The sequence below is a fragment of the Xenia sp. Carnegie-2017 genome, unplaced genomic scaffold (assembly GCF_021976095.1).
Source record: "Xenia sp. Carnegie-2017 unplaced genomic scaffold, XeniaSp_v1 HiC_scaffold_19, whole genome shotgun sequence".
Classification (NCBI taxonomy): domain Eukaryota; kingdom Metazoa; phylum Cnidaria; class Anthozoa; order Malacalcyonacea; family Xeniidae; genus Xenia; species Xenia sp. Carnegie-2017.
Window position 1 is genome coordinate 6,819,929 of NW_025813481.1, and position 24,636 is coordinate 6,844,564.

The 24,636-nt window shown below is 32.6% G+C and overlaps 5 protein-coding genes and 1 long non-coding RNA gene across 8 annotated transcripts; 4 read left to right on the forward strand and 2 right to left on the reverse strand.

The window, feature by feature from the left end:
• The first annotated feature begins 210 nt into the window (after positions 1 to 210).
• LOC124438785 (wee1-like protein kinase) lies at positions 211 to 3,703 on the forward strand. The gene is made up of 15 exons (XM_046988981.1): positions 211 to 978; positions 1,109 to 1,166; positions 1,242 to 1,353; positions 1,533 to 1,590; positions 1,661 to 1,782; positions 1,879 to 1,973; positions 2,061 to 2,112; positions 2,179 to 2,283; positions 2,375 to 2,460; positions 2,546 to 2,605; positions 2,671 to 2,720; positions 2,787 to 2,844; positions 2,931 to 3,020; positions 3,136 to 3,191; positions 3,272 to 3,703. Exons 1-15 carry the CDS (start codon positions 395 to 397, stop codon positions 3,387 to 3,389), a joined length of 1,704 nt encoding a protein of 567 aa, XP_046844937.1. The 5' UTR covers positions 211 to 394; the 3' UTR covers positions 3,390 to 3,703.
• A 173-nt stretch (positions 3,704 to 3,876) lies between these two features.
• On the forward strand, positions 3,877 to 9,458 carry LOC124438786 (dual specificity mitogen-activated protein kinase kinase 5-like). Its single transcript, XM_046988982.1, has 21 exons — positions 3,877 to 4,101; positions 4,242 to 4,290; positions 4,368 to 4,432; positions 4,530 to 4,584; positions 4,653 to 4,693; positions 4,787 to 4,854; positions 4,942 to 4,993; positions 5,397 to 5,461; positions 5,535 to 5,574; positions 5,969 to 6,037; positions 6,133 to 6,185; positions 6,309 to 6,399; positions 6,473 to 6,521; positions 6,637 to 6,710; positions 6,960 to 7,010; positions 7,475 to 7,576; positions 7,689 to 7,715; positions 7,815 to 7,847; positions 7,918 to 7,979; positions 8,351 to 8,396; positions 8,960 to 9,458. Exons 1-21 carry the CDS (start codon positions 4,003 to 4,005, stop codon positions 9,095 to 9,097), a joined length of 1,329 nt encoding a protein of 442 aa, XP_046844938.1. The 5' UTR covers positions 3,877 to 4,002; the 3' UTR covers positions 9,098 to 9,458.
• Positions 9,459 to 9,728: 270 nt separating this feature from the next.
• On the forward strand, positions 9,729 to 13,880 carry LOC124438336. 3 transcript variants are annotated; one of them, XM_046988397.1, is made up of 8 exons: positions 9,729 to 10,470; positions 10,548 to 10,938; positions 11,029 to 12,040; positions 12,339 to 12,365; positions 12,690 to 12,719; positions 13,048 to 13,151; positions 13,255 to 13,495; positions 13,602 to 13,880. In XM_046988397.1, exons 1-3 carry the CDS (start codon positions 9,899 to 9,901, stop codon positions 11,218 to 11,220), a joined length of 1,155 nt encoding a protein of 384 aa, XP_046844353.1. In that variant the 5' UTR covers positions 9,729 to 9,898; the 3' UTR covers positions 11,221 to 12,040; positions 12,339 to 12,365; positions 12,690 to 12,719; positions 13,048 to 13,151; positions 13,255 to 13,495; positions 13,602 to 13,880. The 3 variants fall into 3 exon arrangements, with proteins under 3 accessions (XP_046844353.1, XP_046844352.1, XP_046844354.1); XM_046988396.1 differs by lacking the exon at positions 12,339 to 12,365; XM_046988398.1 differs by lacking the exons at positions 12,339 to 12,365; positions 12,690 to 12,719.
• Positions 13,881 to 14,976: 1,096 nt separating this feature from the next.
• LOC124438337 (mitochondrial glutamate carrier 1-like) lies at positions 14,977 to 18,659 on the forward strand. The gene is made up of 9 exons (XM_046988399.1): positions 14,977 to 15,265; positions 15,503 to 15,622; positions 15,802 to 15,857; positions 15,955 to 16,045; positions 16,444 to 16,501; positions 16,655 to 16,715; positions 17,013 to 17,196; positions 17,372 to 17,426; positions 17,502 to 18,659. The coding sequence occupies exons 1-9, from the start codon at positions 15,225 to 15,227 to the stop codon at positions 17,817 to 17,819; spliced, it is 984 nt and encodes a 327-aa protein (XP_046844355.1). The 5' UTR covers positions 14,977 to 15,224; the 3' UTR covers positions 17,820 to 18,659.
• Positions 16,143 to 17,854, reverse strand: LOC124438339. The gene is made up of 3 exons (XR_006946056.1): positions 17,725 to 17,854; positions 16,455 to 17,647; positions 16,143 to 16,377 (listed from the first exon to the last, which is right to left on the reverse strand). It is a non-coding gene; the product is annotated as an uncharacterized LOC124438339 (long non-coding RNA).
• Positions 18,660 to 18,747: 88 nt separating the features above from the next.
• LOC124438338 (V-type proton ATPase subunit E-like) lies at positions 18,748 to 21,058 on the reverse strand. The gene is given in 10 exon segments (XM_046988400.1): positions 18,748 to 18,959; positions 19,179 to 19,296; positions 19,363 to 19,439; positions 19,515 to 19,583; positions 19,664 to 19,753; positions 19,829 to 19,866; positions 19,869 to 19,894; positions 19,970 to 20,079; positions 20,667 to 20,732; positions 20,858 to 21,058. Coding segments are annotated over 10 exon segments (690 nt in total). The 5' UTR covers positions 20,891 to 21,058; the 3' UTR covers positions 18,748 to 18,896.
• Between the last annotated feature and the right edge of the window lie 3,578 nt (positions 21,059 to 24,636).

A 24,636-nucleotide genomic window follows, 5' to 3' on the forward strand; every position in this document is an offset into this window, starting at 1 on the left:
TTTCTCAGACGTCCGGGAATTTTTTCATTGACCTCCATTTTTGTTTGATTTCCACGAAAATGGACCCTCAGTAACAAATTTAATGTTCTTAAATTAAAATTTATTTCCTGTGTTTTCATTTGGCCACATTTGACCAACGGCAAGCTTACCCGCCAAAATGGTTAAATTTCCTCTCTCTGTATTCTGATTGGTTGACTCCTCTTCTATTTTGCATTGATTTCTATATCAAAATTCGAATTTCAACAACTAAGTGTATCTCTTTCAAACATTATTATAGTTGATCATCTGGCTTAAATATCTCCTTTATCGAAGCTTTGGGTAGCGCGAAAACGGCTTATTGTTGTGTTGGATTTTCTTCAACGGAAATCAGAATTGATTTAACAATTCGATTGAAATGTCTTTGGGAATACGTTCACGTTTAAATTTCGATGTGAGTGACTGTGTTCACACATTATTTTCTCCGCCAGAAAGAGGCCAAAATTTATTCAATACAATAGTAGAGGAAAATCGGGAAAGCTTTAATGTAACAGACACTTCGTTTGATGTTGACGTTGGCCAAGAATGGAGCTCAGAATTGTTGACACCAACATCCAGTGACTCAAGTCTGAGTTTTCTTGAATCACCTCCTTCACCTCGAAGATTTCCTTCAAATCAGCAATCATCCCGTCGCAGCCCCACAAGCTCCCCGCCTTCCCTACGCGGTTTGAGACTTTTTGATACTCCACACACTCCCAAAACGTTACTGGAAAGATCAAAGAACCACGATCATCAACCACCATCAAGTCCAGATTTGCGTCAATCAAGATCGAGAAGATTTGGACTTAGGACACGTAGACATTTAGGAGAGAGGAAGAACTTTTCAGAACCACGGAATCTTGGTTCTCACGGGCGAATAGAGACAAACATAAATCCTTTCACACCAAACCACAATGAAAGTTCAATTCAGAAACACAAGCGTTGTCGCATGAACTTCAATGAGTAAGTTTATCAATTGTTGCTATTAAATGAAAGATGTCTCGTTTACAGTTTGGTGTAATCTGTCATGTTTTGTAGCTACTATAATGTAAGTTTCTTTAAGGTATTCCATTAATGATTTTCTCTTTTTCAGTGAAGATCTTTTTGATGACATCGATATTGATGCTGAAATCTTAGGAAATCCAACAAAGGTATACATGTCACCTGGATTCCACCATATTCTATTGAGCTGTTTGGGAAAATTTTCTACTTTCCTTTATTTACAGAAACTTCACTTGCGAAACAACAACATTTCAAGATATAATGCAGAATTTGTTGAACTAAAACAAATTGGTTCTGGAGAATTTGGTTCTGTCTTTAAATGCCTCAATCGATTAGGTATGTTAGAATTTTTGTCAGTATAAATACATGCCTAAGATTCAGAAATATCTGAGAAAATAGTAATTTTGGAAATTGTACAGGCATGTTTGTTTTAATGATAATTCATGTCACGATTCACTCATGTCAACTTTCTCTCAATCAATAAACTTGGATGTTATATTTGTCCTATTTTGTAGATGGATGTATATATGCTCTTAAAAGATCAAAGAAGCCAGTTGCTGGATCTGTTGATGAGTATGTTTTTGTTGAGTATGGAAATCATATGTCTATGCCTTCTACACTGAAATTCACTTTGAACTCTTAGACAAAATGCCATTCGCGAGGTTTATGCTCATGCTGTATTGGGACGACATCCTCATGTTGTGGGCTATTACTCAGCATGGGCTGAAGATGATCACATGTTAATACAGAATGAATATTGTAATGGTTAGAAATTGAACTTTTATGACTTCACATGTTGTAAATTGTTTATAGGTAAAAGCTATAGAACTGTGTATATTAATTTCTACATTGTATGAATAGGTGGAAGTCTTGCTGATGTTATAGAAAATAATGAGTCTCAGATGAAGTCAATGTCTGAAGTAGAACTGAAACTAATGTTGTTTCAAGTCTCTCAGGTATTAAATAAATTTTCATAAATTTATTATGTGAATTATATTGAATTCATTTAATGTGACTCAGTTGAAGTACATCTCCATTGATAGGGTTTGAAGTATATCCATTCACTGCATCTAGCTCATCTTGATATTAAACCAGGTCTGCTATGGTTGATATTGAATACTTCATAAAATACAAAATGATGATGTTTGTATGATGTTTTAGGCAACATATTTCTGACTTCTGGTGCAGAAAATGATGAGGATTGTCAAGATGATAAAATGCATAGTAATAAACGTGAAGAAGTCAAAGTTCTAACATATAAAATTGGTAATTAGATGCTCTAGAACTGTGACATTCTGTGTTGTCAACTTTAAAATGTATAGTGAATCAAAGATTATTTATTTAATAATATTTTTAGGTGATTTAGGTCATGTGACATCTATAAATGAACCAAAAGTTGAAGAAGGAGACTGTCGATATTTGCCAGCAGAAATACTTCGAGAGGTTACTTTCACTTTAGAATTTATTTTAATTTTTTCATGAAACAGATTTGTGGATGATGTATGAGCAGAGTCCTTGTATTGTTTAGGATTACAGCAATCTTCCCAAAGCTGATATATTTTCGTTGGCTTTAACAGCACTACGAGCGGTATGGTAGATGTCTCTTTTTGGAATGTTTTTGTTTAGGCTTAATAAAATGTGTTCATTTTCAAGGGTGGAATCAGCGAACTTCCTAAAAATGGTCAAAAATGGCATATGATAAGGTAAAATTGATATTGTGCAATCTTGAAATGTTGCAGTGATTTTAAGTCATCAAATACACATTTTAGACAAGGAAAGTTACCTTCACTTACACAATGTAGTAATGAATTCAATAACCTCCTATTGGTAAGTGACCATTGCACTCTCACTGCCACTATATTTATGGACAAGTACAGTTAGATAATAAGAAATTTATGTAATATTTTCTGTAGATAATGTCTGCTCCAAACCCACAATGTCGCCCATCATCTTCAGAATTGACTAAACATCACGTGCTCTGCCCATTGGCAGATAAATCTAAGGTAAATTTGTGCCATTTTTGTTACTAATGGAAATATGTTGTAGGGGGATTATACTCTTTGCATAGGAAGGGAGGAATAGACTTGCAGATAGTTAAATGATGTCCATTTGATGTAGGATCAACTAAGGAAAGAACTCAATGCAGAGAAGTTTAAGAATGAAGTTTTAAAAAGGTATATTGCGTCATGTTCACATCCCTGAAAATTGAAGGTGAGTGGGATTCAGTCTGAATTGATATTATTTTGATTTGTAGGGAATTGGAAGAAACACGAGCAGCAAATAAGGTCACCGAAGTAAAAAGTCGTACATCAAATGGACGACTAGTTGGACAGAGAGTGAATAGAAGTATGAGTTTGTCTGTTATTATGTGAAAGGTGTCATTACTGAGGATTTTAATGAATTGTAGACAAATACAGTCTGACTTTGTACATAGCTTCCACTCTTGTTTCATTTTACTAAACTTTTTGCACTTGCAATCATTGTTCATTTGCAATGATTGTTGAAGATATAATTGCACCCATTTGTCCCATTTTAAAGTTCTATGTTGATTTTTTGTTCAAAGCTTTATATTTTTTTTTTATCAAATTGTGAATTTTTTAATATTTTTAATAAAATGTGTAAAATTACTTATTTTTTAGTCAGGTTGTATTGTATTTCTGATCAAAAACATGACTCTCTCAAATAACAGGTTTTCAAACATAGTTGCAGTATGTTACAGAAGGTGATAATAGTTTACAGTAGATAACCATGGCTCTTGCTTGCTAACCATCGACCACCATCCACCAAAAGATGATTAAGGTCACACTGGTAATTTGAAACATTGGTAATCTTCTTGAAACATTTGTAATCCTCGTTTCAGGCTCCCGTCGGACTAAATCAAGATGGCTGCCGGCGATAAATAGTTTAAATACTTTTGTTGTCTTTCGTCATAGTTGTCTTTCGAAATGTCAGAAGTATTACAATTCAGTTATCCTCCTCTGATAAATGGCATCAAGTGATAGATTCCTTTTGCGTCTTATCAGCAATAGAGGCGAAAGTACAGATTGGCCGGTTCACTGTCAAATTACATTCAGAGAGATTTTGGTGTTGTAAACATTATAGTTTTACTTAATTTATTGCCATAGTAATTTTGCTATACCTACATGCTGATGAAAATGTTTATTTGGTGAAACAGTGTCCAATTTTGGACAAAAACATGTTTCATTTTGTTAAATGTTTTTCAGGAAATAATTTCTAATGTTTTGCCTGGTGTTACAACAACTGCTTTTGAATGTTAGTATTGAACCACAATGGTTGTTGAAGGTGATTGTGAGTCAGGATTAATTATAGTGTATTTATTTTTACGTCAGACGAAGATGAAGATGGTGATAGGATTACAGTACGAAGTGACGAAGAGCTTAAAGCCATGATTGATGTAAGAATACTTAAACTTTCTACATTGATCATCTACAATTCATGCTACACACCTGACTTAAAGACTTAAGTATCATCAATGTTTATCAATTGTTTAGTATCACATGCTAAATACTGATTCATTAATAAAACCTGTCCAAATTTACCCCAAAGGTAAGACACTAAACTATCGAGGATAAATGTTTCACAATCCAGCCAACAAATTCAATTTCATTGTTAAGCTTGTAGAACACCAAGAAAAAGAAATCTACATGGCTTGAAAGTATGTTTATTGATGAAGCTTGTCTCAAGAATGTGAAATATTTGTAGTTATACAATATTGACACATGTTCATGTACATTATTTACATAAACAGGTCAACACAAAAGCACTTCCAGTTGCCATCACTGAATTAAAGCCAAAGAGCTCAAAAAATATGTATGAGTAAGTCAAATAAAAGAGTTAAATGTAGATCTGTTTATATATTGTTGTATATTATAAAATATATTTGTTTTTTTCATTATGTATCAGTAAAATATCAGCTCCTCCTGGCAGCCTGAGAACTATTCTAGCTAGTGGACAGGTATACTATATTTCTTTACTACATCACTAGATTTAGTATGCAATTAAAGATCTCCTACATTATGATACATATGATACTTTTCTTGTTGAGATCTTGGAAAGTTGATGCCATGATTTTAGCATAAACTTGTCAAGATACAGACAAGATTCTTGGTGTGAATGTTTTTTATTATCTTGGCATGAACTTCCAAGATCTTGGCATGTCCTTGTTTGGATCATGCCAAGCACATGACAAGATTTTTTCATGACCAGTCCAAAATCTTTCCAATGATTATTTTTGCCGATTGTTCATTTTATACTAATTTCTTATTTACTTAACAATGTGATTTTGATATGCAATATCTTTCATATTTCTATCACAAATGATCCTTCAAATCCCTAACTACTCCTTAGTTTTTTTACAGGTCTCCCATGAAGAACTTCAGTATATAGAGATATTGGGCCATGGTATTGGTGGCACAGTTTATAAGTGAGTTAATTGAATATTCCTTATCTTTTAGCTTGCATAACATTTATATCTTTGTGATCATTTTATATTTCAGATGTTATCATACAGCATCTGAAAAAATCATGGCTGTTAAAGTTAGTTTGAATCAATGTTTGTGGAATGTTGTTAGGCAACTTTCTATTTTTGTTATGTTTAGAGTAATCAATAAGAGATAGATACATAAATGAGATGGATGTATAAAAAAGTAAAGTTAAAGTACATCATATAAAAACACTTTGTCCAGATAACAACAATGAACCAATATATTCAAAGTTTCATCTTTCAATGCAACTTTGCTCTATGATGGGGACCACTAACATTTTGTTTTTAAGTCAGTTTTCTATCCAAGGTGAACTAGGATTTCATAACATGAAGTTTGAAAGTGGGATTCAATTTAGATTATACAAATGACTGTGTTTATTAATTGTGGTCGACTCCATCTGCTGTTGACGTTTTTGTGCATTTCACAGATTATTATTTTCTATCTAGGTTATACAATTAGATTTAACACCTGAAGTTCAGAAACAAATCTTGTTGGAGTTAAATATTCTTTTCAAGGTTTCACATTTATTTTATAATTAAAATTTTACTCATGATAAAGATTTTTTTTCAACTAATTGTGCCATTTTTTGATGACTTCTTCATTGCAACAGTGTGAGTCGCCCTACATTATTGGCTTCTTTGGTGCATTTTTTCTTGAAAACTTGTAAGTTTATATAAAGTAATTACCATCATATAAGTTGGCATTCTTGGTTTCTGTTATAGTTGTTCTGCCGATGTTATTTATACATCTTTAACATTGTGAATAAATATTTTACTTATTCTTCAGGATATCAATTTGCACAGAATTTATGGATGGTGGTTCTTTAGAAATATACGGAGCAATTCCTGAACCAGTGTTGGGTCGAATATCAGTCACTGTATGAATACTTTCTTTTTCATTTTGTCCGGGGATTTCCTTTTTAACATATGTCACGTTTATGAAATGTTTAGGTGGTTAAAGGTCTAGTTTATTTATGGCAGTTAAAGATCATGCATAGAGGTATGTAAGTATTGGTTAACTTCTTCATATATACAATTTCAATTTTTTAATTTTGAATTTTCCTCTCGACAATCTTTAATGAAACTGGCCCTTATTTTAAATTCATCATTTGAAGACGTCAAACCGTCCAATATATTGGTAAACACCAGAGGTCAGATAAAGCTGTGTGATTTTGGTGTCAGTACACAGGTATAACATTTATCATCATGTATATTGCAAAGTTTACACTGTACATAGTTATGTCATTATATAGTAAACACCCAGCTCACAAAGTTAATCATGTGTATAAATTTAGACCAATATGCTCAATTCAAAAGTTTGAATTGGTTTTGTTCAAATTTGTTCTCTTGACTATGGTCATGCTTAATATTAAGTACGATGATTTTCAAACAGCATTTCTTTACAATAACCTTTTTTACAACGATTGTTCAATTTCAGCTTGTTAACTCCATTGCAACTACGTACGTTGGAACAAATGCTTATATGGCGGTAAGAAATCTTAGTTAACATATTATTGTTCATTACACAAAAGTTCGTAATGATTTGTACTATTTATATATGGTTGGAGTTGTCAGTATGACTGATATTATCACTAAGAGTTACAGAGAGGGTACATCTCTATATACATGACGACGAGCACCTAGCCATGCACTAGGCTTATAACACCCTGGCTTATAGGCTTATAGCACAGTGACTCTAGTGTACTATTAACTATCAACTTAATGACTTGTTTATTGTGAGCGTTATTGTCTGTATGAGTCAATCACGTGACAAGATTACTGGTTAATAACTATGTTATTTTCCACCTGCGATGTCAACGTTTTTGTTTGACTACACGATCTTATCGGTTGATTTTATGTATCCATAAATATTCTTGTATATCCATAAGTAATCTTGTGTACCCATAACATGGAAATCTTCACTATTGTTCCCGATTACATTCCATTATTTAGCCTGAGCGTGTACTGGGTGGAGAATATAGTGTACGTTCAGATGTTTGGAGTCTTGGTATTTCGGTCTTGGAAATGGCCCTTGGAAGATTTCCATACTGCCGGGTATTATGCTTTCCATTTTTTTTTGTTTTTTTTTATTCATTTAAAGATTTCTCTACCACCCGATCCTGTGCCTTTTTCTGTGATTTTAATGTTTTATTTATGAATTTAACAGGAGAACTCCGATTCAAAGGTGTTTCTTGTAAGTTCATATAATTTTACTGCGAGCGGAAAGAATTCGTTTAGTTGGTTTTCGTTTAGTCGTTTCGGTAATTTATGATTAAACATTTTTCTTGTATAGCCTATCGAACTGATGCAATGTATAGTAAACGAGGTTTGTCATGTTTAAGATGTGACATAATAATTTTTTACAGAAAACGTTTTAAATGTTCGTTTATTTTTAGAGCCCTCCAAGTTTACCTGTGGAAAAATTCTCTCCTGATTTTGTTTCATTTGTTGGGACTTGGTGAGTTAACGAACAAGCAAATAACTGACCGCTGACCTTTTTCACAGTTGTTGACTGACGATAACTGACCGCTGACCTTTTTCACAGTTGTTGACTGATGATAACTGACCGCTGACCTTTTTCACAGTTGTTGACTGACGAGAACTGACGTCATTTTGCATTTTTTGCATTATGTTGAATATCTTTTTTCAATTGAACGAAACTTTCAAGGTTAACCAGAGAGATACCTTTCTCTATGAAAACTAATTTACTATCTCTCTGGTTACTTTGTTCAATCTCTTCGTATACTGCATGCTGTATCCCTTTGTCAATGTTTTATAAACGAATTGTAAAAAAGTTCGATATACTAAGATAGTGCATTTTTTGTATAGTATGCAGAAATCGATCAAGTCAAGGCCAACCCCCCAAGAATTAATGGTACGAAACTGTTTTAAATTTACTTTATGTTAAGTTTGTGTTTGGGGCTATCATTTGGATAACACTGTTGATAGTGATAAACCATGTCAATTGGTGTTAAACACAAGACTCAACAGTATTTCTTTATTTTATATATCGTCGTCCTCGAATTACCTTGCCTTGTCGTTTATACTTAGGAATATTTTTTTTAGACTTTATCCCACCGAAACTAGGGTGAAATTTTATAATGTGAACAGAACAGCGTGTTTACCTTGGTGAATGACATGCTATTATTGTAGTTATTAGTTGTAGTTATGAGTCCTTCTTAAAAGGACGATGTCATTCTTTCTTGTCTTCATTATGAACTGAAGACGATTTTTGGATTTCATCAAAGCAGACGTGGCACCTCATGAGTAATCTGCCGAAATACGTCTTTATCTTTATTTTGGATTTTTAACAGTTTTCTGAATTGTTATTCCCCATGACAAATACGTTGTTCAGAGTATTATTTAAGTTTGTTGCCAAAAGCAAGTCTTTGTTTTACAACAGTATGGGGTTGTTAAACTTTTCATATATTTTTTAAGGATCATCCTTTTATTGTATTGAACAACGATGAAAACGTGGAGATTGTTTCCATGTGGGTATGTAGAAAGTTAGAAGAAATCAGAGGTCGTTCTGTAAATGTGGATAGTCCAAATCAATGTGAACCTATGGTACATTAATGTACATTAGTCTAAGTCAATGTGAACCAGTGGTACATTCATGTACATTTGTCCAAATCAATGTGAACATATAGTACATTGATGTACATTTGTCCAAATCAATGTGAACCTATAGTACATTAATGTAGATGTATTGTATATTTTGCAAAGTTAAAAAGTTGCTTTGCGCCTAAGAATAATTTTTGGGCTATTTCTTTTATAAAATACCGCGAAATTATTTATGATGCGAATTTAAAACGAATGTTGTAATTTTACTCTATTATGTATTGATGATTGATTTGCAAATTCTGTTTGATTGGTTTTGATTGAGCTTAGATCAGATCAGATTATTAATACAAATACAAACTCAGCAAAAGATTAATCAGCGCATGCGTTGTTCTATTATAATGAAGTATTGAACAAACTGCGTATTTAGTGGTTTAGAAAGTTTTTAAACTCACTCCCCCATCACCAGTGACGTCTTTGTCCCGTGATGATTTAATTGGGAATATTTCATATGATCTTCTTCAATTACCATCAAGTTTATTTGCTTTACATTTATGGTACATCAGGGTACAACTATGAGTATTAATATTGTTTTCAAATGATAACATTATTTAATATTCATACTAAGTGCTCCATTAATCCTACTTTAACCCTCGCGAACACAGTATAAGTCATAATTTGTTGTGAGTCAGGAAGTTCGTAATATTAAATTTTAAATTGACTACGAATTTCACAGTGCAATTGATAAAAAAATATTTTTTTTCGTCACAACATACTCTTTAAACATTTTGACATTTTTTAAATATTGATATAAAAATGGCTGAAGATGTTTCTGTTGTACATACGCGTTCTAAAAGTGCTCCTGTAACCCAATCCGAGGAAAAACGAAAGATTCGTTTAGGGCTTGAAACACGCTTTTATAATGCTGAGACGAAGCTTGTTGTCTTGGACTTTCTTTCAACGGCACCCAGCGACCATTTGACAGCAAGAAATAAAAGAAGTAAATCAGACAGTCGATCAAAATCATTAAATGTTCAGGCGAGAAGATCATCTCTTAGTAAGAGCAGTAGTGACGTTTCACATCTTGAATCATACAGACGTCGATACGTGAAATTGGCCGAAAATGGACGTTCTTTACGAAAGCAGTACTCTGTGAAATTACAAAAAGAAATTGACGATTATCTCAATTCGCGTGAAAAGTCCATAGATGATCATAGTGGAGTGAACGAGACCGAAGAAAAGAAAAATCTTAACCAACCGTCAAAACCAAGGCGAAAAATATCACAAGAACTTAAAAATGGTATCAAAGAGTTTGATCTAAGTACTTTACGTCATGTTGAGATTCAAGCTCTCAAGGTGAAGGCGAAATCTCAACTAAATGATGATGTGTAAGTAAATGTATTAAAATACTACAAGTGCATTTCCCTGGTGTATTTGCTTAAAGTATTGCTATTTCTTTTTAAAGGCAAAAAAAACAAAATAGACCAAATAATTTGGATCTTACTATGATAGAAGAACGCAAACTTTCTACTGTCCTGTCTCCAGAAAGTCAAGTTGCAGCTAAATTGGAACTAATATCAAAAGAAATAGTAGATCAGTACCCAGATTTTTTCGAAGAAACAATGTCAATGGTAAGCCTCCAAGATTTAACATATGAGAAATTTGCCTCAGTTGCACGGAAAGTTATTGAAAAGCATCCTGGCGGTTGGACAAAAATTGCTTTAGTGTGCTACTTTGCACGAGAACTTGCTTTAGATGATGAATCTCCATATGAACAGTTAGAAAATTTAGTCAATTTGAGTTCCAGATTCATTTTAGAGACAAGCGCAGACTGGATTGCAAACCAAGGAGGTTGGGTAAGTGTTTTTAATGTTTGTTATATTCATTGTGTTTTGCTTGAGTGTAATGTATGTTTATACATGTGAGTTGATCATTTTAATTTACAGGTAGCTTTGGAGGACTCACAGGAAGTTCTGAGTATTGAAGAAGTACGTCAAAAACTTAAGGAAAATTCAGATGTCACAGATGGCCCAACATATGGACAAACCATGTTAAAATGGCAAAATTTGTTTAAATATGGTGTTGCTGCACTAGCAGTTGGTGTGACTGTGGCATATAGTGTCATTAAGTTTGACTGATTTATGAATTTTTACTGAGCTTAAGAAGACTTTGAGGAAGTATGTTTAAGATCAAAGTTATTTGTCGGTCATAATATAATGTGTACAAATGTCCCCAATTGTTCAGGACTTTAGCAATTTTGTTATGTTATTTCTAGAGCTAGTTTGGCTAGATTTATAAATGTATAATCAAGATCGTGACTGCAATGTTTACACACTCACAATTAACCTTTAAAGTAAACTAACACTGATTGACAATGTGCTGCTTTATTTTCACTTTAAATAAAATGTGTGTGTGTTAACATGGCGTATGTTCTGGTGTAGACACCTTTGTTAATGTTAACAAGTTAAAATTGCCTTGGAAAGCAATGCCAACGCTTCTTTATAATTTATGTATTAAAAAAATTATTAAAAGTTTATTTATCAGTGATAGTTGGAAATTGCAATATCAGAGGTCACGGTGTTCGAGTTTAAACTCCTACTACACGAAGAATTCTTTATCACGCGTGTGTTCACGAACAGGATATTGCAACATTGACAAGTATATTATGACAAGGTTACTATGTAATCGATCACAGGAACACCAACATCCTTTCTTCTTAGAAATTGCTGAATCTACACTTCTCAGCTTCTTGAAATTTATTACTGGGCTAGTTACGACAGTTTCTCTCTCAATCCATCAAGGCTGTCGAAATGGCTGGACGTCAAATTTCTCGTGCTGAAGCAACCCGGCAGTTCGATATGCTGTTTGATGAATTTTTGAAAGAAGATTTCAATAATGTCAGCATTAAAGCTTGCGCAGACACGGGCGAAAGAAATCTATTAGAAGTTGGCTTTTCAGGTTATACACTTAATTATTTATAATCTTTCTGGACAAGTTTGTTCCTTTTATTGATTTATGAAAAAGATTAAACAAATCAAAAAAAAGTGTATCGAAATGGAGCCACCTCGGCCAAGCAACCATTTTTGTTTAGTCGAGGAATTCATGGTTCTATTTATTTTCTGTGCGTAACGTATAAGATATTTATTCAATGAAAAGGTATTCCTTACACTTGTGATTATTTATTTAGTATTGAATTCAGAAATACCGATTATTGATACACTTGAAGAATATGCCATTTTACATAAAAGTTTTAAAGATGTTGAATGTGACAGTGCTGGCACAGGTTAATAATTATTTATAATCTTTCTGGACAAGTTTGTTCCTTTTATTGAGTTATGAAAAAGATTAAACAAATCAAAAAAAGTATATCGAAATGGAGCCACCTCGGCCAAAGCAACCATTTTTGTTTAGTCGAGGAATTCATGGTTCTATTTATTTTCTGTGCGTAACGTATAAGATATTTATTCAATGAAAAGGTATTCCTTACACTTGTGATTATTTATTTAGTATTGTATTGCTTTATTCATTTTTTAAATACCGATTGAGAATTCTGATACACTTGAATGAGAATATGCCATTTTACGTAAAATCTTATTTGTTTTTAAAGATGTTGAATGTGACAGTGCTGGCAGTTCAGGTTATTATACACTTAATTATTTATAATCTTTCTGGACCATTTTGTTCCGTTTATTAATTTATGAAAAAGATTAAATCAAAAAAAAGTACATCGAAATGGAGCCACCTCGGCCAAGCAACCATTTTTGTTTAGTCGAGGAATTCATGGTTCTATTTATTCTCTTTGCGTTACATATAAGATATTTATTCGATGAAAAGGTATTCCTTACACTTGTGATTATTTATTTAGTATTGTATTGCTTTATTCATTTTTTAAATACCGTTTGAGAATTCTGATACACTTGAATGAGAATATGCCATTTTACGTAAAATCTTATTTGTTTTTAAAGATGTTGAATGTGACAGTGCTGGAAATGATCAAGAGACAACTATTAAAGAAACTGCTCTTCTTTTGAGGAAAGCTGGAGATGAGCTAAATAAGCAGCATTTCAAGGTAAGTTTAATTTTTATCTATCTTCTAGGATTTATTTTAGTATTTTGATTTACAAAATGAATTTTTATTAGCATTGCTCATAATTATGATGTTTATATTGTAGCAAGCAGATATAAAGCTGACCGATTTTATTACAAATATGCCTGATTTGGACTATGAAACCTTTCAAGATGCTGTGGAAATTTGACCACCAATGACAGAAATAAAGCAGACTTTGTGTTTGTAATGTGTCTTTGCAAAAATGTCTCTGAAAATGTTGGTCCCTTGAGGTATAAAGTTAGAATTTGTTCCAAAGATACATTGGAAACAACTACATTGACAAGATTGCCAATGCTGGTGGTGTGGTATGTAGTTTTTTATTTGTTGATTTCATTCATTTTTTAGAAATATATTAAAATGAAATCTTATAATTAATATGCATAGTCTATTTGCCAATTTCATTTTTTTCAGAATGATTTTGTTGAGCAGTAAAATCCTGTTGTCTTCCCTGTGAGAACAGCACAAATGGCAGATTGTATCGCTATTCATAAATATTTGTAAATTTCACCTCATGTACTTTCTTTAAATATGCAAACAATTTAATCCACTACTCATTCATGAATGATCTGTTTGATTAAATATGTCTATTATTTTGTTAAATAGTAATTTTTCTACTTTGTTAGCACTTGTCACAATTGTTGTGGAAAAAATAATGAATGAAATATCAAGTAAATTTTTTAACAAAACAAATGTGTTATGATTAAATTAATATATGTAGTAATTAGTATTTACATCTTTTCTGTTGCCATAACAACTAAAAGACAGATTTTGATTGGATCACTTCGAGGCGCGTTGATTGAAATCAAGATGGCTTCCCGTCCTTCAGGCATGAACACCGGGTAGGTCGTTTATTTTCTAATCACTTCCTCGTTTTATCCTGCATTTTATCGCACATTTTTTCAGGTAGCGTGACAATTTAATAAGCTTCTTCAAATATTTCAGTTTTTAACAAATTCATTTTTGTTAAATTTGTCTTCTTAGGCAAACTTCGACTATAATTTTCTCTTTCCATTTTTTAAGAAAGTTATTTAAATGTATTATAAACTGCTTGTACTTCATTTCACTGGTTTTACCTTTAAAAATGTTTCAAAAATTTTCTACCTTTCAAAACCTGTTCTCTATATTTGACCACATTGAAATAGTTTGTGTAGCAAATTGTCATTTCTTTGTTTTAATTGTTGATCTTAAAAACAGGAAAATTAATGTTTATTTTAAAATATTTCGATATCGAAAATACAGGTCTAAGTAATAAGACGCCAACGTAACATAAGTTTTTACAATGGAACTCGAGTTTTTTTATGTTATGAATTATCGTTGCTTTGACAAAAATAGGATTATTTATTTAAATCTCTATCGGTGATTAATTTTTGCCTATTAACTGAACATTTAACAATTTGCCTCCCTGCCCATAATAACTTTTTATTATTTATTCATTACTTTCCCACAAGAAGTTCTTGTTATTTCACTGTCTCATAATCGATAGCTATCTAGTTTCTTTTCGCTGGCGAACTTTTACGGCGTTTTCTGTTCTGTCGCCTTGACATAAAGAATTCACATTTTTAAACTTTGAACAGTCGAGAAAATTTAAATGCTTGAAATGTAAAGTGTATTTTACTTTGTAATAATAATCTTATCGACCGCGTTTGGATTTAATGAATTATATATATATTCATGAACTTAGAAAATTGCTTAACATATTATGATATTTATTAATTTAAGACGACCTATGTATTTCTTAAACATAGACTTCTCGATTTACATAAACCTTGTGTTTTAAGAACATAAAAAAATATTTAAATAAGTAGTATGTGTTTGTGAGACAACATTCTTTGTGGTGTTAGCCTTTAATGATTTGTCTAATTTGTTCTGAGTGTATCGGCGAAATTATCCATTATTGATGAGTTTGCTTACTGAACTTGTACGGCAGATGAAAAATTTATGCAGAGATTTCCAAACGGAAAGAACATCGTTTTAGTTGTAATTTTTTAACAATACTGCAGCAGTTTTTCACTGGGAAAGTTATGTACTTGTAAAATGTCAGAAAATGAGGTTACCAATCAATTTGTAACACGAAGGTAAATTATCTGAAAAACATGTATAAATCTTCTTGTAATTTATAAAATATTGTTTAATGGACCTCGAATTTTGATTTGAATTATCTTGACTTTTGTGTCTATTTTGTGTCTGGTTGTTTTGAGGCAATAGTTTCCGGCAAAGAATAATTTCGATATGAACATCAACTGTTTCAATGTTGCTGAAAGTTGCATTACCAAGAGTGAACTTATTCACATCTATTGATTTTTTCTCTTTAGTTTTTCAAGTAAAATGATGAACGGTGCCATCGCTGGAACGATTGGCGTCACTTCCACATTTCCATTAGATCTCGCCAAAACAAGACTACAGAACCAAAATACAAAAATCTACGAGAATATGTAAGTTGTTTTTTTGTTGTATAGATGGCTATTCCTGCTTGCTTCGAGGTAATTAGCTACAGCTGTTTCAAGAGCTTTTCTTTCAATGGAAATGTCTCAGAGAAGTCAAATAGAATGTGAATATATGATTTATGTAGCTAGTAATAATTCATTTTCTCAATAACTTAACCTTCATCTAGAATCGACTGTTTGGTAAAGGTCTACCGCAATGAAGGTTTTAAAGGTTGCTACAGAGGTAAGGCAAGCGATCTCTGCTATTGTGCTTTTATGATATTTCTACGTCAGAGTTCATGACGTCATTTTGTTTCGTCACTTTCGTTCATTCATCGCAGGCTTATCTGTTAATGTTCTACTTGTTAATCCGGAAAAAGCGATAAAGTTAGCGGTTAACGATCAAGCTCGACAAGTTATGGGAGGAAAAAGGTAAAATTCATCATATAAAGTAATTTTTCAGATTTTGTAAAAATAGAATAGAAATGTCTCAAAAGCCAAACTCAATACTTGCGTCCACAAAAATTGGTCAATGGTCTAACTTTATTTATTATTTTATTTGGTTACAAGTGCGTAGTATGTTAAAAAATTGTTTCACTTTTGTTGTACATATCCGTTTTTTGAATATAGAAATCCAGTTTAGAAAAACATCGTTATTTTCAGCAAAAACTTACATGCCTTATATTTGGAAAAGTTATTTTGAGCTGTTATTTTTACCTCTGTTCTGTTCGAGACTTGGCCTAGATTATTCATTTGCATCCTCTCTGCATTGATAAATTATGAAAAATATTTTTAGATTATAATTTTATCTTTTCTTGTACTTTAATTAGAAGAACATTACCTCTTCACTTTGAGATGTTAGCTGGAGCAATAGCTGGACTTTGTCAGGTAAACTTACTATACTTTAATATCATAAATATTCCCTTTTTCATTAGCTTAGGCAATCATTGAATGAATGCAAATCAAGAATATGATGTTATTGCATCAATTATCGATAAGTTCTTTTCATTATGGCTTTCATCATGACGTCAATATTCCCAGGTTGTAGTGACCACGCCAATGGAAATGTTAAAGATTCAAATGCAGATATCTGGAAAGACAGGTACCACATATTGCAAATATTTTGGTCGTATTGAATAATCGTCAACTATTTTCACTCGGTTCATGGGAGATTGTTTTACCGATCAAGAAATGTTATTTTCTCAATTACTATCACCTCACGCAAAATGTATATTAAGTGAAATATGACACCAGTAGTACGCATGCTCCAAAATGACACCAGAACGCATACTGCAATTTGCGGGTTTAATGATTAGCGCCTTTTTTCGCGTGCGTTTTATGTATTTTCATTTACGAACGGCGTCGCTTTTCACAAAAGCGGAATACTTTTACTATTCAGCAAACAATCCTGTTGCCTCAAAATCAATCACGCCAATAATGACAGCAAAGCTTCACACTGGAGCAAATGAACAGCAATGTCACGTGATAACAAAACGTACATCTGCATTGGCTATAACTAAACATTTACTAAAGACGAAAGGAGTTGTGGGTATTTATCGTGGACTTGGTGCCACTTTGTTAAGGTATCCGTTATTCATTACTTTAGAGTAAATATTTAGTCAATGAAATAATTGTGTTTCTTTGTGCACATTTAAAAAATTATCGTAGGTAATATCTTTGCCAGGATATGATACTAAATTTTTAAATTATAAAAGAAACACCACACACATAAGCTTAAGATTTCTACAAATATTTTAGAGATATACCATTCTCGTGTTTACATTTCACCTTATACTCGCATCTCAATTTCTTGGTAAGTTCTACTTGGCATTTATTCAAGTTTTTTACTCGCATCACGTGATTTGAACATAAGTTACGTAACGTGCAGGGGATGGGACCTAATGGTGAGAAATCGAGCACGATCCACTCCTGCGCCTGCGGTCTTTTCTCAGCTATGGTCAGTGCTTTTTTCGTGACACCTTGTGACGTTGTAAAAACAAGACTTCAAGCTCTTCCTGGTGGGCATGAGCCCCGCTATAATGGCATCAAAGACTGTATTTTAAAGATCTACCACATCGAAGGACCTACCTCTTTTTTCAAAGGGGCCGTACCTCGTATTATGGTCATTGCTCCTTTATTTGGCATCGCTCAGGCGGTGTACAATTTTGAAGTGTCACAAAAGTTATTGGGTCTCCAAAAATCATAGAATGATATCGTTAGAAGCTTTGGAAATCACCATCAATTTTGAATAATGAAATATCGTTGACGGAAATTTTCCTATTTTCACATTTTAAATACGTTGTCGATAGGAAGATCCAATCTCAAGTCACTTTTTAAATCAACTGTCTTTTCAATACGTAAAATGAAGATGAAAAAGAAACAGCGCTTCGCGCATCATTAATAAATGTAATCCTTAAAGAAACAAGAATGATAAAATGGATACCAACATCTTTTTGCAAACTATTCATGGAATTACAACGATGTCAACCATAATATATATAGTCGCTCTGGCATGCCAATTTTGAGAAATGATTTTTTGAAGTCTTTAGTCACACTACATTGAAAATATGTTTCGTTGCGAGAAGTTGTCTTCTAAGCTGCTCGCACAAACAGAAAACGTTGTCAAAACAAATAAAACAAAATCCAAGACGCAGCATTTTACCATGTAGTAAAAAGTCAAAAGAAGTCTTATCTTTTAATTCAAGCTTAGCATTTTGCCCTTTTAATCTATTTTGAAAGAGTAGTTGGTTGTAATCATTACGTGTGGGCTATATAAAGTTAAATGACGTAGTTACAGTTCTCTACAGTTTACAGTCGGACCTACCGCAGTTTTTTTTTTGTTGTCTTTATGAATTTGTTAATGGGGAATTATTGAATACTTTTAAAAATAATTATAACATATGTTTTACGAATGATAACAGTATTTTTGTGTTTGGGAGAGTGGGGGAAAACTGTTTCTATCGTGAATTAAAATTATGATTAAAAATAATATTGTAAATATCGATTTATGAAATTATATGCGAATTAAGATCATTTTAACGACAAATTTGTTTTTAATTTTTCCGTTTTCTTTTGTTACGTTGAAATTTCCGCGCGATATCAATTATAACTGAAGTCAAAACACAGACATTTTCTTAAATTGATTCTAAAATTTAGTTGGATGAAACAAATTTATGGCTAATGACAGTAATTTTTCGGCAGTTTTCAAAGAAGTTTGCAAAAATAGTGATGACCAGCTAAACGACGAGAAATCTTGAAATTCAAAAAAATGCAGAGTTCTTATTTAGTCCATGAACTTTCGCGAAGGGTTTTTTCCAAAAAGGCTCTCCCGTATCTCAGGCAACATCTGTAAGAAAAATGTATGTTAACAATGCAAATTGCTATGTAATTTTTCCATGTTCAACGACTGCAAGAACAATACACTTCTAAAAAAATCAATAATGAAATCATACAACAAAACCAGTCTTGCAGTCTGGCTACATCACTGGTAATACTACTGTTTTACAGAAAAACAATCATGTCCTAAATGTTTTTTGTGTTAAATATATAACATAAAATAACTTACTTGTCCACTTAGCAAGTTTAATCTACTTTCCAATGTATTTTGAACATGTATAGTTGAATGTTGACAGATAAAATCCACTCCACCAGAACTGTCAAAGTATTTCAACAACCATTAATAACTATAAGAATAAATATATGACTAGGTAGAAGTTTTAAAAATATAATAACCTGCTGGAATTTAAAACTGATTTTCATCAATGTTAAGTTTAACATCTTTCTTTGTTGCTTCTTTGAAATTGGATACAGCTTTATCTTTCACCTTCTGTAAAAAAGCTCCACAATTCAATTATTGAACCACAGGAAAGTAGAAGCAATCATTGATAAAAAAAGAACATACTTTAACAGTGTCTAGGTCTTCTTTTCTACAACGAATTGTTACATCTGTTTCAAGAAGTTGAAATAAGCCCTGAAACAAATAAACAAGAACGTCACGGAGGGAAGGGAATTTTAGTAGAAATAACAAACAATATTAGTTATATTACGTACTTGAGTTATCAACCCTAGTAAGATAGTGGAATATTTTTCTGAATTTTTAGTTACATCATTTAACTTTTCACAGGCCTCTTCCAAAATTTGCTATGAAAGCATAAATTATCATTAATAAATATATTTTACTTCATAATGTTCATCGTATGATTATACTCAAGCAACCTTAATGTGATCGTCTTTGGCTTTCAAGATTTTAAGTCAGATTGGTTTAACTGATTTGATCTTTGACTAAATTAAGAAAGAAAAGCAACAAATAATATTATTATATGATAAGATTCATAGGTTAGCACAAAGTAATCTTACATTTTCTTTTGTAATGTAACTTGTTTTTCTTTTTTCTTATAATAAGTTTTAATCTTCAACTTCTCTTGCTCAAGTAATCTACCTTTCTCAATATTGAATTCCTCTTCAGCCTGAGAATATCATTATTAAAAATTATAAAATAAACACAATGAAATGCATGCGCTGATTGGTCTAGAGCAGTGTTTGCATTGGCCTGTGCAAAACATATCTGAGTTCAACCAATCGAATCAATCAAAGCCATCAATCAGTCAAAGAGAATTTGCAAATCAATCATGAATACATTTTAGAGGAAAAATTAAAATGTTGGTCTTTTTCCCATTATTGTTATTTCATAAAAGAAATAAAAGATGTTTTTCGTGTTTTCACTGGCTTATGCAAACCTTGGAGATGTTTGTGAGAACTCTCGAGCATGTGCAACCTCGACCTTCGGTCTCGGGCTTGCACTGATCTGCTCTCGAGTTCTCTCAAAGGACTCCTTGGTTTGCATAAGCCTGTGTAAACGCAGAAAACATCTTTTATTTCTTAATTATTATTTTGAGATAGATTCAATATTCATGGACATGATAGTACTATTGCGATCCATCAACATCCCATGATACCACTAAGACAAAACCAACTTGTTAATAAATAAAAAGTTCAAATAATATTGGTTTATAATAAGTTTATTCGTGCACTTTTTCCATCAACATAATCGTACTTTCGCTTCTATTTCTTCGGCTTTTTCTTTTGCTTCCTGTTCAATGAACGCCATCATATGCTGAATCTATCATCGAAAATCAAGAAAACTTTTAATGTGACGTAATTGTCAAACAGTAAAAGTTTGTATCGAATAAACGATAAGATTTTTCATAATTTTTAATAGAAGTCGTTTGGCTCAGTGATATTTACCTTTTTCTGTACTTCATTATCGTACGTTGCCATGATATTATTTAAATTATAGTGTCTACTGAAAGTTTCAAAGCAGAACCCACAAATTCCCTTAGCGAGTTCACAAATTGCAAATACCTAAAATATTGTGTAATAGATCATTCACGTGATTTGAATGTATTCACTTCAGTAATTCACTTCCGGTCGTTTCCTTTACCGGTGTTTCCAGTAGTGAAATATACAATTTATACTCAGCTAGTGAATTTATAAGCATTTGGATTACAAGGTCAGAACGAGTTTTACCGTACAAAACAAAACAAAAGTAAAATAATTAGCCACAATTTAGTGCGCTGCACAGGAAGATGACTTTGCATGTATGAGTTTTTTTTTGAATTTGATCAATTGCTATCCAATAAAAACGGAAACCAAACACTCAGTGAAGTTGGGGGTCCGGCGCACCTTTATCTCATGTCATACAACATTTATTTGCCAAGATTATGTTTGAGAGCAATGCCTTTACAAAGATAAAAGAAGCACAGACATGTGTTTATGATGTTGGGAGGAACTGCGGCTAATTTTCTTTCATATTAAAGAATTCATCATATATATGCGTTTTCGAATTTCCTGTGATATGAACCACAAGTTTAACTAATTTTCCGACGTTTTAAAAACATCACATTAAGGTGAAGTCATGACTGTCGTATATGCATATCTTTATTTGTAGCTGGACGTCAAGTGGCGCGAAATTAATGCCATTCACGTAAAATTTTGGCAAATGTTTGCGAGCAATAAAAATTCCAATTTTATGCAAAGTTGATGTTAATTTTTTACACGAAAAAGATTTTCAATTATTTTTCTAAAGTTAAAAAGTACATTAGCGCTTTCTATGTATGCTTTGAAAACACATTGGACAAAAAGCATCGGAAATACTTTGGGTTTTTGCAGCTAAATTATAGTTGTATCAATATTAGAATTACGAGTAACATTCTGCAATATTACCATAGAACATGAGTCAGAAAGATCATTTACGATTTTCTCACAGTATTCAACCGCAAAATTAATTTATTTTTTCTATTTAAATTACGATAGCCGTATGAGATGATCATCTCTCATCACGTCTCAAGTCATGACTCAACTCCTCTTCCCTGTTGCTTGGATTATTTCGTGGGGTCACGTGGGGTCAGGTTGTAGTAATAAAACCAACTTATTACTGCTGTTCACCTCAGACGCTGTTAAACCTTACCTATATTGACATCACATAACCTTTTGGTTAATGTGTTTGAAACCTGTTTACGATTTGTTGACGTTGACACATTCTAAAATATTTTTTACATCGACAGAAGTCTTCTATTTTACGAAATTATTGACTTTGCGATTGTTTCGTGTGTATATTTCAAACTAACGAGCGCTTCTTCAACGATATTTGTTCATTCTTCACGTCAAAGGAAGTTGATGAATCAAAACCATCGCTCAAAGTGAAAATACGGTTAATGACAGTATTCAACATGACAGTCAGTGACGAAACGCTGTGTTTGGTAAAAGGCAGAGTTATGGAAGACAATGTTGGTTGTAAAGTCATTATAGCTCCAAGTCTAGTCGGTGTTTATGTTAACGATAATAAAGATGTGCTAATGCAGTCTACGGCGATATCACATCATTGGAAATTTCAACATCGAGGCTTGCTTGCTTTGGTGTACCATCCTGCTTTGGACCGCTTAAAATTGATGGTTGTTGATGAGAAATCAGGACGTATGCAATGGATGGAAACAATGGGTGATTACACTAACTACGTTGGTATTCACGATGTTTTTCATATTCTTAACAGTTCAAAAAATTTTTGCCAAAAAATTGGGCTTTATTACGAAGAGGAGAAGGTTGCTAGGATGATTGCAGAGACTTTACAAATACTGAATGCGTTAAGGCGACGAGAAGCAAGGAGAAGTGGTAAAATCATCGCTCGCTCAAAATCTTTCAACAGCACAGAACGGGCGCATATTAAAGTGAAGCTGCAAAGATCATTTTCAAATTCCATGGGTAACATTAAAACGCATCATACGACTCTGAACATATTTGAGCGGGAGGCAAAGAAATACACTGGCAAATCAACAACACGCAGACCGAGTTTAAGAAAGATGTTTAATGGTCTCAGATCTTCGTTTAGGGTGCGCATCAGGAGACAGGACAGCATCGATGCAGATATTAGCAATAGCAAGCGAAAGAGAATGTCTAGTTGCTCAACAACAGACGATAAAGGCTCAAGTCTGGAATGTAGTCCATCGAACATTGCTACAATCAAAGATGCATCAATGCAAATTTTCGATGAGACTTTTGGTGATTCTTTAAATAACTGGAAACTGACCGAAGATGAACTTCAAGAATTGTACAGACGGAGCTTTTTTAAAGAACGAAATGAACAATCAACTGATTTATGCATAACAGAATTGTGATAATTGATGCATTGTTAAAGCTGTTTGCTGGCATTGTGTATGGGGTGGCAAACACAATGTTTTTCTCATAAAAGGAAATCTACTCGAAGTACCGATAATGCCGGGAAGAAGATATACAGCAGATTATAACGCCAAATAAACATGTGCAACCAAATCCTAAATAATGAAATAAAAAGTGAGGTCGAGGGAAATATATTCCATTCCTAATTGCAATTTCACATGTTGGGTCTGGAATTTGATAACTAAAAAAATCACTTATGTAAAAATCTTAAGTTGTAATCATTGATTCATTCGTGTGAGAAAAATTTTATTTAAGTGCACTCTATAACGATTCAAACCGATTCGTTAGCACTATAATCATGCCTTTTTCTATCTCCTTCATGTATATAACTTTTGTATCTACACGTGGAGATTATGAAGAGATTTTGTTAAAGACTTTATTCTAGATGTATTCCATTTTTTTGGAGCTTATCTTGTTTCCGATAGGATTTACAGTGCTGTTGTAACAACCTAAGGAATGTTCAATACTTGCTGATTTGTATTGTATGTTAGCTCACGAACATGTAAATTATCTTTTAAGTTAAAGCAAAAAACAAACACTGTTCTAAATATATTTTCAGTTATCTTTGTCAAATGAAGACAATAATAATAGTGTTGTTATTGAACAACGTTCATTGTTTTATCAAAAAATTTTCCCACTCCACAATCTTTAAAGCTTTCATCACAGAAAGATAACAATTGATCCGGAAAAGAAGAAGCAATAAATAGCGTACGCAACTGTTTTTGACATGGCAAAGAATATGTAGTTCAAACATTTCGGCGAAGAGGATAATTACACTGCACTTTCACTGATAGCCATCTTTTGAAAACGTCTGGTTTGTCGGAAACAGACTAAGCCAATGCTAAGAAAACAAACAAATTAGGAGTTAATGAGAATACTAATTTACACACAACACCATATTAACACAAATTCCTTCTTTCCAATTGGTCACGATTGCTTGATGAAGAGAGCGCACGATTTGTTGGTTGTTTAGATGAAAATGTTAGGTAACCTTCCATTTCCTTTTATAAATAATTTAAAATTACGCTCAGGGCTACGATAGATTTCAGCATAAACAAAATTTTTAAAAACATAATAATGAAGTATAGAAATCAAACTGTGTTTGAATGTTTTTCTGTGTACAAATATGGGAGTTTTGCTGACACAATGGCACTGCTGGAATGACCAAAAATTTCGTTGTACGCTCATGTGTCAACATATTCTCTCACTAAATATGGTAACACGCGACTTTTTAAGCAGATTATGCAAGTTACTAAAAAATAAAAATTGTTTTGCAAAATTGAGCGTTTCAC